This window comes from Mixophyes fleayi, chromosome 5, assembly GCF_038048845.1.
Source record: "Mixophyes fleayi isolate aMixFle1 chromosome 5, aMixFle1.hap1, whole genome shotgun sequence".
NCBI classification, from domain to species: Eukaryota; Metazoa; Chordata; class Amphibia; order Anura; family Limnodynastidae; genus Mixophyes; species Mixophyes fleayi.
The window spans coordinates 163,787,511-163,805,638 of NC_134406.1; the positions used below are offsets into that span (position 1 = coordinate 163,787,511).

Here is an 18,128-nt window from a genome sequence, read left to right on the forward strand (position 1 = left end):
ATTAGTAAAGTAGTCATCAATGGACAATTTTCACAAATGATCAAGAAAAAAAAGAAAACAAAAAGGTCAAAAGTTTACCAAATCAAAAGTGGTTCTGGCCCTAACTCTACTCATGAGCTATGATTCGCAATAGTGTCTTCACAATACACTAAGAACTGGGAAAAATGTAATGGCATTTTACAGTAAAAACTCATTCGCTTGCATATGAATTAACATTGTAATACATGTGGCTGTTTAAAGCGGAACACATACAGCATAATTATTATAGTATGCATGATAATATTTATTAGACTACCACTAAATATTTAGCCATAGTTTAGGCATTAGGAATGTCCATAACTAAATACATTTACAGATTTACAACCATACAAATTGGTATGCTAGTATATGCCTAAATGTAAGTAAAATAGTACTTGTTTCAAATAAACAATTTTTTTACACAATACAGTATGTGCCACTTGCTGTTCACATTTTAATATCTAGCTTGATAAAATAAATCTATAAGGATCCTACCTGTAACATGCTGATACTACACAAAAAATGTAATACAACCCAGCAAAAGAAAAATACAAGTTATATTATAATAATACATGGTAATTTTCTATTCATGTGTCTGTAAATAATATTTGTATAATCAGCACGACATCAGAATGCACAGATTAAACATTCACGTACAAAGCTGAGCCTTTCAGTATACAATGCCATTTGATGTTAAGTTTGTCATCCCTACTGTCAGATGACATATAGAGTGCATAAGCAGACCTATAACCGTTGCAGGGGGTGTGACGGGACACTGCTCCTGCTCTTTGCCGGATGTGCAGAAGATAAACCCATTTGCAGTGATGCCCTGTTTGGGTTTTCAGGGGCATATACACCAGCACATGCCAAGAAGACCAGACCGAAGGCCTACGATAGGGATGGACACAAATCCCGAATTTTGCTATTGGGCCTTGCAATTCCATATTATGCCATTTCCTCCTGGACTGAGTGAGAATGTTTCACACTTAAAGCCATCAGAGTATTCAATTAGTAAAAATATATGCATGAAGTGTCTCCGAAATGACTGTGGAGATGTATGTATATGCCTAAATGTAAGTAAAATAGTATTTGTTTCAAATAAACAAAGGTTCAGCTTTGTACGTGAATGTTTAATCTGTGCATTCTGATGTTGTGCTGATAATACAAATATTATTTACAGACACATGAATAGACAATTAATAATTGTTAATTTGAAACAAATACTATTTTACTTACATTTAGGCATATACGTACGTCTCCACTGTCATTCCGGAGACACTTCATGCATATATGTTTACTAATTGAATCTGCCCCAAAGATTTTAAGGCTGTACCCTAAACTGCAGGCTGCTTAAGGTAGTAAAGGGCATAAGTAAAGGAGATCACTTATCCTGCAAACCTATGTGAGGAGAGCCCGACACTTTAAAATGACGTCCCTTTGAGCCTCAACATATTTAAAGCAGCAATACAATGGACCCGCACGATCATGTAATGTAACTATGAACTTTAATCCTAACCCTAATCCTTACCCTGGTACGGTAAACTTCATACATACATTACATGATCGTACGGCGAGTCCATTGCATTGCCGCTTTAAATATGCAAGTCACGGTTCAAAGTGATGTCATTTTAAAGTGTTGGGCTGTCCTCAAATTGAAACTGTGCTGAGTCTGTGCATAAATAAGTCTGGGTTTTTTACATGTCGCTGTGTTTTCATTGGGATTATTTATGTTGTTGTACACACTGTCTGTGTTTACAGCATCGTTAAAGTGACTACCACCACCCCCCCAATCAAAAAGAACTATGAAAAAACAGAACATTGAGTGTTGAACTTAAACATATTCAATTGAAATAGAATAATAATGAGTGGCACTAATGTACAAATAATTTTAGTTTTTTTTTTACATTATTTAAAAATATTTTAGGACTTATCAGCAAACATTAAATATCTACTAGCAAAGAGATCATAATTTAGCATGGTGAATTTTCCCTTAATACCCAAAATTAATATGAAATTGCTTTTTCTTTGAAAGCCTCCCCTCTATCAATAACATAGCTAAAGGGCTTTCCCTTGCTCAACTAAACAAAACACCAGTATTAGCATTTAAAGTAAACAGAATTGAAGGGAGCTGCCAGGAGGAAATAAGTCAGTCTAGCTCTGAAGGCATTGTATTGCAAGTCCTGTCAAATCCCAGGCTCCCATAGAAACATGGTAACATGTCACCTGCTGAGTCATTTCATGACATGGTGAGCTTTGTCACTATGAAAAACAAATTACTCAGGAGGTATCTCCACTGATAAAAACAAGTTCGGAAACAACCTGTGCTGTTATTGGACTAAGGTTTCACTCCTGATATGGATCGTCAGTATAGAAAATGCAAGATTAGAGCTTTAATTAAACCAATGTGACAACAAAGACATATCAAGATGCTCCATATTTTTTTCTATGGCTGGACACAACTCCTGAGGGGTAGCATGAGATCAGTCAAGAGTAACCTGACAGTAGATGGGGCTTTATATGATAGTTATGGGGTTGTAGGCAGTATTCACGATGTACTGTGCTGGACATCTAGCTGTACAATATATGAAATATTAGACTGCTGCACATAGTTTTAACTTTTACACAATACCGCACAAAACATTAAACATGATGGCTTTTATGAATTTTATGCATGTTGACAATGTGAAAAATATTTCAAGAATATGGGAAAAAAAGGGATAACCTAACATATTGCACAACTTACTAAACGGTTATTCTAACCTTATCCCCACATGACTTACTGGCTGCCAGATGATGTTCTATAAGCAATTTTGAATAAATATTTATAATTGATATATAACTATGTCTCAATTATGCAAATAAATTCAACAAGACGCCTGCCAGTGTGGTATCTCAAGGAGGTCGTCATTTCTTTGAAAGAAGTATAGGCATAAAATAATAAGTGCAGAATAGATATTTTATTACAGTAACAAGTAATATATGTACTTTAAATGCAGCCAAACTATGAAATTAGTAGATTGGTTTTAGAGGAAAACATTTATTAAGAAATGAGAGAACAGAAAATCAAATTACTCAACAAAATGAGATACCGGAGATACATTGTAGCCCACATAATGTAAACAAATGTTCTTAATCAAAAACAGATGTAAATAATTAGTTTAAAAAGCCATCATTACCAGTGAATGTGAACAAACAGCAGGCCACAAATAGATGTTACAGAATGTTTGGATTGTATAGTATGATACATACATTGCAGCAAACAGTTAGTGCCACTTGCAGAATGTGTATAACAGAGATCCACTACAGTCCTCAGTCCTGATACTGAGTAGATCACGCAATAATTTTATGTATTTACAAATTGTTTATACAAAAGGGTTTATTTTCACTTTATTTTTTCTTGTGGTCAAGCCACTCAAGAATTGTGGAGCCAAAAGGAAGAAGAAAAATAGGGCTGTAGTTAGAGAGTGAGGTGGGGGTCAAGATTGGATTTTTTAAGAATCGGTGAAGCATGTTTAAAGGATGAGGGCAAGAGTTCAGTGGAGAAGGACAGATTGAAGAGGTGTGCTAGATGGGAGCAGACAGTGGGGGAGAGGGAGCAAAGGAGGTGAGAGGGGATAGGATCCAGGGGGCAGGTTTAGGGTGGAGAGGATAATATAAGACAATGGACTTAATCAACTGTAGTGGGGGCAGAAGGAGCACAAGAGCTGATGGCTTGAGGGAGAAGAGGCTGGAATGGGTGGCAGAAGAGTGATGGGCAGAGGAGATTTTGTGTCTGTAAGCCTCAATTTTGGAAGTGAAAAAGGAGGCAATATCAGTGTCAGTAAGGGAAGATGGGAGGGGAGAAAGCAAAGGAGAGTGTTGAAAGTGGCAAAAATTTGGCAGGGTTTGGAGAACTGTGAAGAGATGAGACTTGAAGAATGATCGATTAGCAAGGGAGAGGGCCAAAGTTTCAAGTTTCAAGTGTAGAGGAGAAAATAGCAGGATCAAGCATTGCATCTAGAATGAGAACTGATAGCTGAATTAAGCTTGAACGATTTTAAAATCTAAGGTTGTATCATTGAACTATAGTAAGTACTGTGGGGTTATTAATTTAACTAAGTGAGTATGCCCATCTGATGTCAAAGGGGAGGGCTAGACATAGCTCATAAGTTAGCTGAGCGGAGAGTTAAGCAGCCTCTTGTCTTCGGGACGTTGGTGGATAAGTATCACTGTGCTTTCTCTGCCTGTCCCCTAGTGCTTTTATTCATTGTTTTTTCTCTACACTTTCCTTTATCTTTCCGATTTATCTTTGCCCGTCTTTCTTCCTGTAGATTTTCCCATTTCACTCATATTACAATTTATTTTAGTGCCGTTTTGTTTCTGTTCCCCTTTTTATTGTTTCTTTCGAAACCTACTCCTCCTTTTTCCCCCACACACTTTCTCTTATCCCCCCTTTTTCCTTCCCAGTCCTTTTTTCCTTGTACCCCTTCCCCCCTCTTTCTCCCCCCATTTTTCTTTGTCCTCCATTTTAGCTCCCCTGTCAGTATGGAGCCCCCGTCCAGGAGCCTTTCCCCCGTTAGTTTCTGATGCCAACCCCTATTATTTCCGGGTGCCCTGCTCTCCATCCAGGAGAGTGAGCGGGAGCAAATCTTACCCCTTGACGCGGCCCACAGCGGAAGGTTAATCCTCTGCCCGGGCTTCGTGCCCTTCAACTGGAAGTGACGGCGTGTCACAGAGCAAGGAGCAGACACGAGGTGTGAAAATGCAGTAGCGCCAGGGCTTCATTTCCTCGGGGGAAAAAGGAGGCAGGGGTGGTCCCCCTTCTGCACCTCGAAATGCTAGGTCCCGTGGCCATACTTCAGCTGGGGGGGTAGCCGTGCCCCCAGCGTGTGAAATGAGCAGCGGGGGTGCCCCCTCCCGCCGTGATTCTGGTCACTGGGTCCCGCGGCTCTGGTCAGTTTGGGGGGAGTATGGGAGCCCCTCAGCATGGACATAAGAGGGTGGGGGTAGCTCCCTTCACCATCAGTAGGCACAGGCAGCAGGCTGAGGTTGTTAGTGGGGCGCCCCAGCATTCTAAAGGCCTCAGTTCTCAGTCCTGCCCTTTGGAATCAAAAGGGGTTCCCCCTGCTAAAAGAGGGAAGGGTGTTCTCACTTCTATTAGGTCTCATGAGGGCACTCAATTTCTGGCTGTGGTACGTGATGCAACCCCTCACCTTTCCACCAGCAGTTCTGTAGGCGGGAGGTAGAGTACTTCCACTTTGAATAGGTCCTGGGCCAGCAGCAGGTTTAGGCACAGTCGTAATAAAGTGGACAGCCAATATGGTGAGCGATCTGTCAGGTCAGCGCAGGATTCACAGATAGTGGACGGTAGGGGGCAGAGGTCTGCATCTCGTGGCTCCCTGTCTCAGGCTTCTGTCAGTAACATGTCTCTCCCAGCAGATGAAGGAGCCGCCGTGGTGGACCGGTTTGCCAGTTATGTGAGCAGTGGAGGACATAGCTCAGCCCCGTTGGGAGGGGAAGGTCAGTTTGACGGCTCAGAGGGCGATTCCATTCTGCAAGGTGAGATTGATATATGTACGATTTACCTGGTGTACAGCCTTTGTTGTCTGATTGTTATAGCTCCAGTATTGCATCCTCTGGCTCCGGGGACTGCCCCCCAGAAACTTGTTAAGAATTTGCGCAATCATTTTTTAACGTGCGAGGATGATCGGGCGCTGAGGCGACAGGCTTGACGTTATGGAGGTTCCCGTCTTATGGGGCCGAAATGGTGCGCTGCGCTAGCACGCCCATATTTCACAGAATTATGATTTATGTCCATGACAGGATTGCTAAAGGCAGGTACATAGACATGTTTGTCGTGTCAAGAAGGCTAAGAACGCAATGTCTGAGTCGCTTTTACAAGGTGGCTGGGGTGAAGTTAGCTATAAGTCCTATAAAAATTCATTATCCTACCGAGATCCGAGAGGATTTGGCAGTGTGGGATCTGTTCCTGCAGAAGTTTAACTGGGTGCGTTTATGGCCGGCACCCCCTGTGTCTAGTTGGGAGATGGATCTCTTTACAGACGTTGCGGGGGCAGTAGGTTTTGGGCCTACTTTGCCCGGGGACTGGTGCGCGGCACCTTGGCCCGGCGAATGGGTGCTGCCAAGTTTCCTCTCCTACAGATCTTCCCAATAGTGGTGGCTGTGGAACTTTGGCCCGAAAGGTTAGTTAAAAAACAAATAGATTTCTGGTGTGATAACATTGGAGTAGTGCAGGAAATTAATCGTCAGAGGGTTACTTCGTCTCTGGTGTTTACCCTGGCTGAACCATCCCTTGCAACTCGGAGGAAGTATGGCCTGGCTTGGCAGGAGTGGTGCGCTGTCCGGAGCCATGGCCATGGTACTGATGAAATTGGGCACAATCGCATGCTGATATTTGTTTGAGCAGGGATTCAACCCAGTAAGTCCAGAGCAACAATGGCAGGGTCTCTGGTGGGAATATCATTCTTCGCTTGGCTGCATGGGGAGGCCGATTACACCAGAAGTTTTGTTATTTCCAGGGCATTGAAGGGTTGGGCGAGGGAATGCCCGGTGGCCCCTGATCAGAGGAAGCCCATTAGTGATGCTCTCTTGGCAAAATTAATGGAAGCTATTTCAAAAGTGGCACGGGACGTGCATGAGATTGCATTATGTTGCGCTTCTTATGTCATGTTATACTTTGGTGCCTTCCATGTGAGCGAACCAATTGCTTCTTCTAGGTCTGCTCCTTTGTCAGGTGTGCTAGCACAGCATGTGGTGATATTCTCTTCTTCTGTATGCTGTAAAGTGAGGAGATCCAAATTTGACCAGCTTGGTCGAGGGCACTGGGTTACTATGGTTCCAATGGACGGTTTTGCTGTTTGCCTGATTACAACAATGTGGGAATTTGCTGGTCTACGGCTTGAATCCACAGTCCCATGGCTGATGCATGGTGACAGTTCTCCTCTCACCAGGTATCAGTTTTCGGTGGTGTTCAAGCGTACTTTGGTCGCGCTGGCCTGGATAGTTCTCAGTTCGGCATCCATGCCTTTCGAATCGGGGCCGTCACATTTGCAGCGGTTGCTGGCGCCTCTGGGCCAGCTATTAAGGAGCTTGGCAGGTGGAAATCTAATGTGTATAAGCGTTATGTATGCCTTTCTCTGTTTACATGACTTTCCTCCTCCCTTACTCTCTCTGCTGCTGTAACACAGGATTAAGGCTGCTTATTGCCTGTGGAGGCAGGGAGCGAAGGACTTTCTCCATTTTTTCCTCTTAAAAGTGAGCCCGAATGTCACTTGGCGCCACAAGCTTTTATGGTTTCACCTTCACTTGTGTTTCTGCTCCCCTCTTTCTTTTCCTCTTTAACTTTTGCGAGCATGTGCACCTCTGGTATGATGTGCTGCTGTTTGTTACGGAGTATGTGCGGTCTCCACGAGTCTCAATGCTTCATTTCTGGCTCTTTTTCTGTTCCCACTGATAGGAAATTTTGAATGCCGTTGCTTATGTATGCTAATGTTTGTGGTGCTATCTTGCCTTTACAGACCACCGGACCATGCGGCAGATTTGGGTGCTAGGACACTCATATGTTCATTGGGCTGCGCTGCATACAGCAGCAAGAGATACATCTTCATTTCCAGGGTCGGTAGTGGTTAACTGGATAGGTCAAATAGGTTTACGGTGACCCCGGTTTAGAAAGCTCTTGGTGGAGGAGGTAGCTAATCGTGGGGTGCCCCATATCTTGAGAATTCAACTAGCGGGGAATGATTTGGGCCTAGGTAAATCCGTTAAACCTATTTTCTTGATTCAGTCCAAACTAGCTTGGGTCCATGCTTCCTGGCCTGCCCTTTTTATATGCTGGTTCGATATAGTGCCAATGAGGATTTGGCGTGCCTTCCATGATGGACCGGTGCTGGACGAGATCAGGAAGAAAATTAAATCTGTGGTAGCCGATTAACTCGCTCTGTAGGTGGCTTGCGGATTGAGCATCCGCTCATTATATTTCAGAACCCCCTTCTCTATAGGCGTGATAGTGCTCATTTGAGCGATGAGGGCATAATTTTATTATAGGGGATGTTTATCGAAGTTTAGCATTGATAGAGTAGGTTGGTGGCGGGCCTCGGGTTCTAGGGATGCAGGCATGGTTGGAAAACGCAGTGCAGTCAACGGCCAGTGGTTAGGGCACACATAACGGTAGTGGGCACCCTTAACTCGCCTCTCTTCAATGGTGTCGGCTATAGTCTTAGTCCAAGTACCGCCCAGGCGGGTTGGCTTGTGGTTGCATTCCGTTAGCCCAGAAGTGGGGCGGGTTCTGTAGTGCCCGGGGCGAATGCCCCTTATAAGGTAGATATGTGCACCCAGGGTGTGTTTTGGTTGTCCCCCATCTGTGGGTGTCCCATGGTTAATGCTGGGGCATCCTGCTTTGCCTGGTTGATGTTGAACTGACTGCTCTTTTTTCTCCACCACCATACCTTCAAAATAAACTCCTTTAATTTTTCCACATTAAGGTGTTGTGTCATTTATTCAAGAATAGTTAAAATAAGGTTAAGAGGTTAAAGGAATTAAAGATATCAACCGTTAAGCATTTTATGAGAACTGAGGGCTGAATTAAGCTTGAAGGATTTTAATACACAATAGAGTCGATGGGCAGTGGTTAGGGCGCACATTACGGTAGCAGACACTGTTAACACGCCACTCTTCAATGGAGTCGGCTATAGTCTCAGACCAAGTACTGCCCGGGAGGGTCAGCTTGCGGTTGGCATTACGTTAGCCTAGAAGGGTTGCAGGTTCTGTAGTGCCCTGGGCACTAGTAAAAGTTGGATAGATATCAGTTGTTAAGCATTTTAAGGGTAGATTTGGGCATGGGGAGCGGTGCAGAGATGAGTAACGAATGAAGGAAAGGGGATGGTGCTCTGAGAGTGGGAAGGGAGAGTTAGAGAAGTCAGAAAAAGCACATTTATGGGAGAAGACAAGGTGAAGGGATTAACAAGGAGTCGGTTGGGAAAGAGGTAAACTGTGAAAGGCCAAAAAAGGTAGAAAGGGCAAGAAGCTTGATGGACGCTTGGTCTGTTGGGTTGTCCATGGGGATGTTAAAGTCAACTAGGATGATGGATGGGACGTCTGAGGAGAGGTAATGGGGAAGCCAGGCAGAAAAATTATCTAAAAATTGGGAAGTGGGACCGGGGGGCGTTAGATGACTGAGACATGAAGATGGATGGTGTAGAAGAGACAGACATGGCTTCAAAGGAGGAGAATGAAATGGAGGGCTCAGGGGGGGGTGACACAAAAGGTACAATTGGGGGATAGTACAACCTGGGCGGTCATAGGAAAGATAGAAGGGGAGAGGATGGACTTGCAAATGAGTGGGTGAAGGGTGCAGGGTTACTCGGAAGAGAATCAGGGGGAGAGAAGACAGACAGCAATGTGTAAGTAACATACTGACTGACTGACATGTTGACAACTGACTGATGTGCGTGTAACTGACTGACTGACATGCATGTAACTGGCGTGTGTGTAACTGATTATCTGACTAATGTGCTTGAGGCTGACTAACTGACACGTGTAACTGACTGGTAGTAATGAGTTTTCACTTCACTATATTCCAGTGCACAGATTCCCTTTGTCTAGGTACATTTCACAAATAAAGCTCATTAACATCTACAGATAAGTCAATGTAATAAAAAAATTAAATAAAGTTGTGATGTTTGAAACAAGCAGCATTATGGCTAAAAAAATAAAAATAAGGATGTGGTCCATATGTAATACTAGCTGGCACTTTGAGATGATATTTTACATCTGTACAAATTTCACTGTGCAAGTTTCACTAAATACAAACCAAAGAGACCAAACAGACGATGAGAATGCAAAATGGAGCATGCATCTATTTATGCACACTACAGTAGAAAAAAAAAAAAAAAAAAAGACACATATAGAGTATGTATAAAAATGTGCTGTGCCATTACATTTCCTACAGTCATAAATAGCCAAGGGACTGTTCCATGTCTATTATTTCTATAAGGAGTTATTACTACAGCTGTTTTATCATTTCACTTGAACAATAAACAAATTCTTAACTGTCTAGTTGAGTTAATAAATGCGAGAACAGACAATGGAAAGGTGTTTCTTGAGGGTGTTGATTATTCAATAAACAGGAATCTTTCTCATCTTGTCCATTATGCCTTTCATTGAAAATGGATGTCTATATTCAATGTGAAACCAGATTCTACTCCGTCAATATAGAAGTGTGATATATTTCAAATTCCTTGCATCAGGGTACTCACAATTTTACTCTTAAAACACTGCTTGTTACAGCTTATTTTTACTTTAGTACAATTCCAAAAGCAAAGGGGACACAGGGGCTTTATTTATTGTGTTTTAAATGTATAAACTTGTGTAGTTGAGCCTAGTTCTACAGTTTTTGTATTATTTACACCTTGATGTACAGCTTTGGGGATAGCAGTAAAAATGCCCATCAGATCTCCCTACTCCATAATACAGTAGGATGCCATTTGATACGCACATTCTCCCCTGGCTCCTTTTTACTCTCCCCTTTGCTTCACTGGCTCCCTTCTGTGCCTGATTTTGTTTACCCTCCCTTAGGATGTAAGCTTGTATGAGCAGAGCCTCTCTCCCCTCCTGTCTCCATACCTGTTCTTCTGCTCCGTCTTTACAGTATTTGCCTGCCTGGAGTTTCTGAAGTTCTGGTACTTTGTGTTTATTGTTCTGTACTGTTTTACCCTGTATAGTGTACTGTTTGTTCTGTGTACGGCGCTGCGGAAACCTTGTGGCGCCTAACAAATAAACGATAATAATAATGGTAATAATATGTAGCCCCATATATTTATCCACAGCACCAATAAATGGTGCTTTGTGAGGTCACAATGGCATTTGTGGATCTGTGCAGGTCGGCATCATAAATGAGCCTGTATGGTTATATACATATGGAGCAGACTGTAGAACAGCAAATTACTAGATCCTTATCTACACTTAGGGGAGAATTCAATTGGCCGCGTTACTGGTAAAAGTAATGCGGCCTGCGCATTATTACCGTTCTTACGGTAATAATGTGCTTAATTATCGTTATTACGGTAGTTTCAACGTCGGCTTTTTGCTCGCAGCTCCTTCAGCTTTAACGCCGCACTAATTCTGTGGGAATTGAATTCCCACCTTAGTGACAAAAAGGCACTAACCTGCATCTATTGCAACTGTACAGGCATTGGACTTATGAAATCCTAGTTATACGCAGCTGGCCATACTAATTACTGGACTAAAGTTCGACCTGCAAATGACGTAACCCATAAAATGATCAATAAATAAATGTGAATGCTATATTCAATCTATTGTGCAACCATCACTAAATGATACTGTATATCAATATTAAATAAATAATTTAGTAAGCCTTCATAAAAGATGTTACACTGAAAACACAGGGGTTTGTTACCGGTTGCAAAAAAGGATCAACAAACCTTTACAGCTTTCTCCTATTCATAAAGGTCAGTTTTATGAGATATCTTCCACTGACATAAATATTGTTAATTGCACTACAAAACTCCTTTCAAATGGAAGATCGGCTTGTTATCAAGCAATCACCGGGCATGGAGCCACATGAAAGGTCACTAATATAAGTTTCTGTTTATGGCCATGTACAATTATATTCTACCCAGGCTTTCAGAGGGAGTTAATAATCTTTTCTCAGAATGTTTGACATCTAAAACCAAAACTATTGAGGGAAATGGGAGGTCAATGCAGTACGGTACTGTAAATGTGATATAAAGGTTTTTATAGTCTGACGACTGATACACATATTGGGACAGGTCAAAGGCTAATCAAAATAAAATAGCCAAAACTGCACACTTTCCTTTCTCTTACAATGAAGGACACCAAGTAATCTAAAAGTTGTTCTTCACAATATGTTTCTTTTGTAACGGTAATACATTCATAGATTGTAAGCTTGCGAGCAGGGTCCTCTTACCTCACTGTCTGTATCTATTACCCAGTATTGTTTTATTAATGCTTGTTCCCAATTGTAAAGCACTATAGAATTTGCTGGCGCTGTATAAATAAATGTTGATGATGATGATTCATTACTTCTTCAGCCAGTTAGTCGGACAGACTTTAGTATTTCACTGGACATTAAAATATTCACTTGTCCAAAAGGTGGTTCAATTTCCGATAGGTGGTTTGAAGAACAACAGTATATTTAATTTGTTATATTTTCCTCATTAGACTCATAGCCCCTTCCTTGTGCTGTTAAATATTTCCCCAATGGCAGCAAGTACCAAGTAAAGCTAATAACCTATGCAGAAAGGTTAAGCGGTGTTCCAATAAAATATATAAAATAAGTCATCCAATTATTTTTATGTTATGTAATACTGCTTTACTACCATGGCGTGCCTAGCTACTTTGCTGCCTGAGGTAGTAACTGAAATGGTGCCTTCTAATCCTATACACAAACTAATAAACATTTGTATACGAGTACTGTCAACCTAAAAAACAACAAAAACAAATATTGCCACCTTCAAAATGATAAGAAACCACTTATTTACATTTGCAGCATGAAAATTCCTTACAGTTTAGTACATTTCAGTAATATAATATTAATGGGCTAATGCTCTTTAATAGTAACCAGTGTGTATACACTACTTCAGAATAATCCTGAAATAAGAGAAACTTCTCTTTGCATTTCTATATTTACTGAGAATTATGGTGATCTGTGTACATAGACAATTATAACAACATTATTTATAGATTACTTGTTTCCTGTCAAACTAAAAAGTCTACAAAAATCTCATCTGCATGTGATTCAATGACATGTAGGGAGAAACAAACTTTCTATTAGATACGTAATAATTCTCCATTATGTGTAATATAGTAATTCACACACAAAAAATTTGCTTTTAATGTTTTTTTTATTGTATTTGTAGCTCAAATAATTGAGCTAGACAGTTGGACGATGTCTTATTTTAAAACCTCTTTTTATGGACTTCATATGATATATAACACAGCAGTATGTTTCAATGAAAATTGAAAATGTAAAATTGTAAAAATCTAAATTTTGATTTTCGAATGTACACCCTTCCCGAGATGGAAATACTAAAAGCAAATGAAACCTTCAGCCAGTTCCATCCCATCAAGTAGCACCATTCATCCAAAGCAGCAGCACCAAATGGTAGTGAGCATTCTTAAAATATGTGAAAGACATACAATTATCACAAATGTTTTAAATATTTCATTATTAACATACTGTCATTGTACATAATATACATCAAATGGATTGTTAAGGAGATGAGTTAAATTTAATGACCAGGTCTAGATAGAAAAAAATGGCTTTCTGAGAAAAACAAAATTTTGAAAATGTTACATTTAAATTTGTATTGAAACATACTGCTCTGTTATATATCATATGAAAGCCCATAAAAAAGAGGTTAAAAATGAGACCTTGCCCAACTCTCTAGCTCAAATAGGTGAGCTACAAATGCAGTTTTAAAAAAAATTGAAATCACATTTTTTGTTAAAAAGTTGCAGCTTTAAGGGCGTATAACTGCAACACCAGTGCACATATCAGCCTAAGATTTGGGGGTTTTCTTTACACCCATGGCAGCATTTATTATACTAAATTTAATTGAAATTAGAGAATGTAAGGTACAATTTTTTCTAAAATTGTGTTGATTTGATGTGAAATGACCCTTTCTCAAAAACTGCTGATCTCTTGGGATTTTCACACTCAACAGTTTCTAGATTTTACAAATAATGGTGTGCAAAACACCCAGTGTGTGGCAGTTCTGAAAACGCCCAGTCAATGAGAGATCACAGGAGAATGGCCAGACTGGTGGTAGCTGACAGGAAGGTGGCAGTAACTCAAATAACCAATAAGTTAGAGTGGCATGCAGAAGAGCATCTCTGAATATACAGCATGTCGAACCTTGAAGTAGATGGGCCACAGCAGCAGAACTCATCGTATTCTACTCCTGTTAGCTAAGAATAGAAATCTGAGGATACGGTTGGCACAGGCTCACCAAACCTGGTTAGTTGAAGAATGGAAAAATGTTGCCTGGTCTAATGACTTGATTTCTGCTGCGACATGCAGATGGAAGGGTCAAAGTTTGGAGTAAAGAACAAGAATCCATTGATCCAGCCTGCCTTGTGTCAATGGTGCAGGCTAGTGGTGGTGTTGCTGATGTGGGAAAAGTTTTCTTGCCACGAATTAGGCCCCTCAGTATCAATTGAGAATTGTTTAAATTCCACAGCCTACCTGAGTAATGTGCATCCCTTTATGACCACAGTCTACACATCTTCTTACGGCTTCATCCAGCTGCATAACGTGCAGTCACAAAAGCACGTAATCTTAACCTGGTTTCACAATGGCCTCCAGAGTCACCAGATCTCAATCCAATAGAACAACTTTGGGATGTGTTGGAATGTGCTATTCATAGCATGAATGTGCAGCTGACAAATCTGGAGCAATGGTGTGATTGTATTGTGTCAACATGGACCAGATCTCTAAGGAATGATTTCAGCACAGTGCAGAATCCATGCCAGGAAGAATTGAGGCTGTTCTGAGGGCAAAGGGGGTCCTACTTAGTACTAGAAAGTTGTACCTAACAAACAGAGCCGTAACTAGACATTTTAGTGCCCTGGGCGAAACAGAACACTGGTGCCCCCCCTCCCCACAACGTACCTTTATGGGAGTAGATGCTGCCTCTCAGCGGCTAAGCATCACCTGTGTCTTTTGTCTGCTGGTGTCTTATGCTCCGTTGCTGCTTAGACGGATTCTGGAATATTGGGGGCTTGTTTGGAAAAGAGATTGTTATTACTCACCTCCTGGAAAGTTGAGCAGTGAGTGAAGAATCTGGGTCTCCCTTCCCACAACCAGATAGACATTAAATCAGTAGCTTTTTCTGTTTAAAAACAGACCTCCTTCCACCCAATCAGCTCCAGAATTTAATTAATAGCATTTACAGTTAATGTCTATTTCCCTCCATATAGCCCCGGCATCAAATTAACAGCACCCCAGTCCTGACTTTAAATTAATAACATTCCCATTTAAAAAACAGACATAGCCCACGCTTAAGCCCATACATTAAATTAGTAGCATTCCCATCTAATTAATAGACATTCTTCACCCCTCACCAGCTCCCACCATTAAATTAATAGCATCCCCATTTAATAAACCAAATTATTCCTCACCATACCCGACATTAAATTAAAAACCTCCATATTTAACAAACACACTCTCACCAGCCCCGTCATAAAATTATTAACATTTCCATTCAATACAAATGCCTATGTCCCCCACCAGCCCCCAACTCAAATTATGGCTTACAAATTTCCCCATATTTAATAGTAATTAATATTATAGAATTTATATTTTACTGATTTTTTCCTTCTCTCCAGACACCCTCCTCACCATACCCCTCACTCCTTCCAGACACCCTCCTCACCATACCCCTCACTCCTCCTCTCCAGACCCCTCACTCCTTCCAGACACCTTTCTCTCCAGTCCTCGCTCCTGTCCTCTCCTGCCCCTACTTCTCACCAGCACAGCAGTATTTTACATACCTTACTTCTTCTGTCATCTTCTTCCTTCTGTGCGGCTCCTCGTCGCCTGTGTTCTGAGGGTGCCGGCTTCCTGCTCCTGCAGCGTCCTGACGTACAAATAATGATGGCACCCTCATGCTTGCGCTGCCGTCTACAATAGGCAAAGTAGTCCTGCAGTGGCAGCACTGCAGGACTAGTTTGCCACTTCACTGAAGATGAAATCGGTAACGGGCGGACAGGTTTTGCGCCCCCACTAGGCCTTGCGCCATGGGCAGCCGCCCTGCCCGCAACGCCCACGTTACGGCTCTGCTAAAAAATGCCCAGTGAGTGTGAACAGATTGTTGTAAATTGCATATAAATCTAATTTTAGAAAATACATTGTTCCTGTGGCAAGAAAAAAATTAAATCTCCCATTCCAGACTTATTGGAGTCAGGGTGAATAGGCAGCTGAATTACACAACCTCCCTGTCCCCCATATGAATTGACTCTATAAAAAGGGGCAACAGAGTCCATATACTCATGTACTCCAAGATCATTAGTACCACAGACTGATGTGTAAAAAGGAGTAATCTTGATCAAATAAACACCATTCTGCTTACAAGAGCCTGCATGATGCCTGATGTGGGCTACAGATATAAGCTAAACTCTAATCCGTTTCTCCCCTGTCCTGTGTTGAAAATTGAACCCAGTACCTGAATTCAACACTTTGCCTGCTACCCAGCAGTTCTGACCCAAAGTAAGTGGTCAGGAGGAACCAGAAAGTCAGCTTTAAAGAGGTGATGCAGCAGCTATATACAACATGCAGATGTAAGTGGTCCCAGGTGCTGGTGAAGGTGGCTTCATTTTGTAATTGTAAAGATAAGAGCTTGCTATGCTACGTGTTAAAACCTTTTTAAAATATATTCTGTAGGGAGAAGCATAACAAAATCAATATAAAAAAAATATGTATTTTATCATTGTACAAATGAAAAAATCAATTACAGTTTATTTTTATATTAACACATCAATTGAAAACTTTTATCTATATGGTAGATTCCATAATTATTTTTATTTTTTTTAACCATACAAGATGTACCATAGAAGCCAAAGCCAATTTTTCCATTACGGCAATTAAGGACTCAGAGTCCTCAAATATATAATTAAATGCAGGGAATTAAAGAGCAAACCCATTACGTTAGGAAAGGTTTGCTGCGATAGGTGATAAATGGTTTACCGATAGTAGTGTATATTCACACTTCATGTTACATGAAAAGTTATCTACACCTAACTCCCATGACCAAGTTTTCCCAGTTGTTAACTGAAAAGACATGGGAAAGTTAATGAACCGCAGGCCTGTAAGAAGACAGGATACTATTAGCGTGCATTTAAAGGCTTTGCAAGCTGTAGTGATAGCCATTATTACACAGTGATCTGCACATTCATTAATACCTCCCTACATTAGTGTCGGAAAGGGTGAAAAAAATAACGGTAATGGCAAACAATTGAAGCCTGCCAAAAACATTTCCTCACAAACCACTTTTCGGATACCCACCTGTTAAATAGGGATGACGCAACACTTTCATGTTAACTATTTGTGGTCGGTCAATGCTCCAACAGCAAAAAAACAGAATTCTAGACACAGTAAATTAACAACATACATAACTTCAGCTTAAGTAAAAAAATGAGTACCCAAATAATCCCAGCATGACTGCATATATTGTGAAAATGGGAAAAATACATTCCTAAAAGGTATGCTTAAAATAGAGCATGTTTTAGTATTTACATTTATATATTTAAACAATAATTCTATTTTCATTTAGGTCCAATGTATCATAATATTTTATTTTTTTTATGTTTTGTGAAGTGTATCTAAGTCACACTGGTATTTAGACCGTACCTTGTTCCAATGTCCAACCAACTCCCATAATCTTTAACCAGGAAGAAAAAATGCTGCAAGAAAGAACAAAGCAAAACATTGAAATAAACATATCCAGTTTTTTTGTATCTGATATTTAGATGTAAAATACCTGCACAAATACCAATAAAATATTCTTAGGATACCAGCATACTTTGGAGGAGATGGAGAGACCTCTGAAGTCTCTCGTATATTTTAATTTAAGGGCACCAGCAAAATTTTTTAATAAGCATTTTTTGTGGTTGCTTGATCCATCCATTTTCAGTATGTACTGAATAAACAGCTTCTGCCTACCCCAGCTGAATACGCATTGTGAATGTGTCCCATGCCAGAGCACATAACTACCATTAAAAACAACACACCTTCTACAAGCAACATGTTTTAAATGTCATCCTCAGAAACGTTTGTTAAAGCAATTATAAGGTTAGAAGATAATTGATGTCTGAGGCTAACAACAAACAAAAATAATAAGTGTGTTCTTGCATAGCTATTCAACTAGATACAATGCATTATAAGGCATTTGTATTAGAAATCAATATAAATGTATATGAATCAACTTGTATTAGAATGTAAGGCATAAATATAAACTGACATTTAAGTTTCAACAACAACTTGTTATCAAGATTGTATGTTCTAACTATTGTGCAAGGGACCGCCTTAAGTATCTGATCTGTATGGACATTTCGACATGGATAAGGGCTGACAG

The 18,128-nt window shown here is 40.6% G+C and overlaps 1 protein-coding gene across 2 annotated transcripts in view; it reads right to left on the reverse strand.

Annotated features, from left to right (window-relative positions):
• The window catches only part of PIGN (phosphatidylinositol glycan anchor biosynthesis class N), a 284,334-nt gene that overhangs the window by 790 nt on the left and 265,416 nt on the right, over window positions 1–18,128 (reverse strand). For both annotated transcript variants that reach the window (XM_075212942.1, XM_075212943.1), the window contains one exon: window positions 17,405–17,457. In XM_075212942.1, coding sequence (XP_075069043.1) covers window positions 17,405–17,457 — 53 coding nt within the window. The remainder of the gene's footprint in view (window positions 1–17,404; window positions 17,458–18,128) is intronic.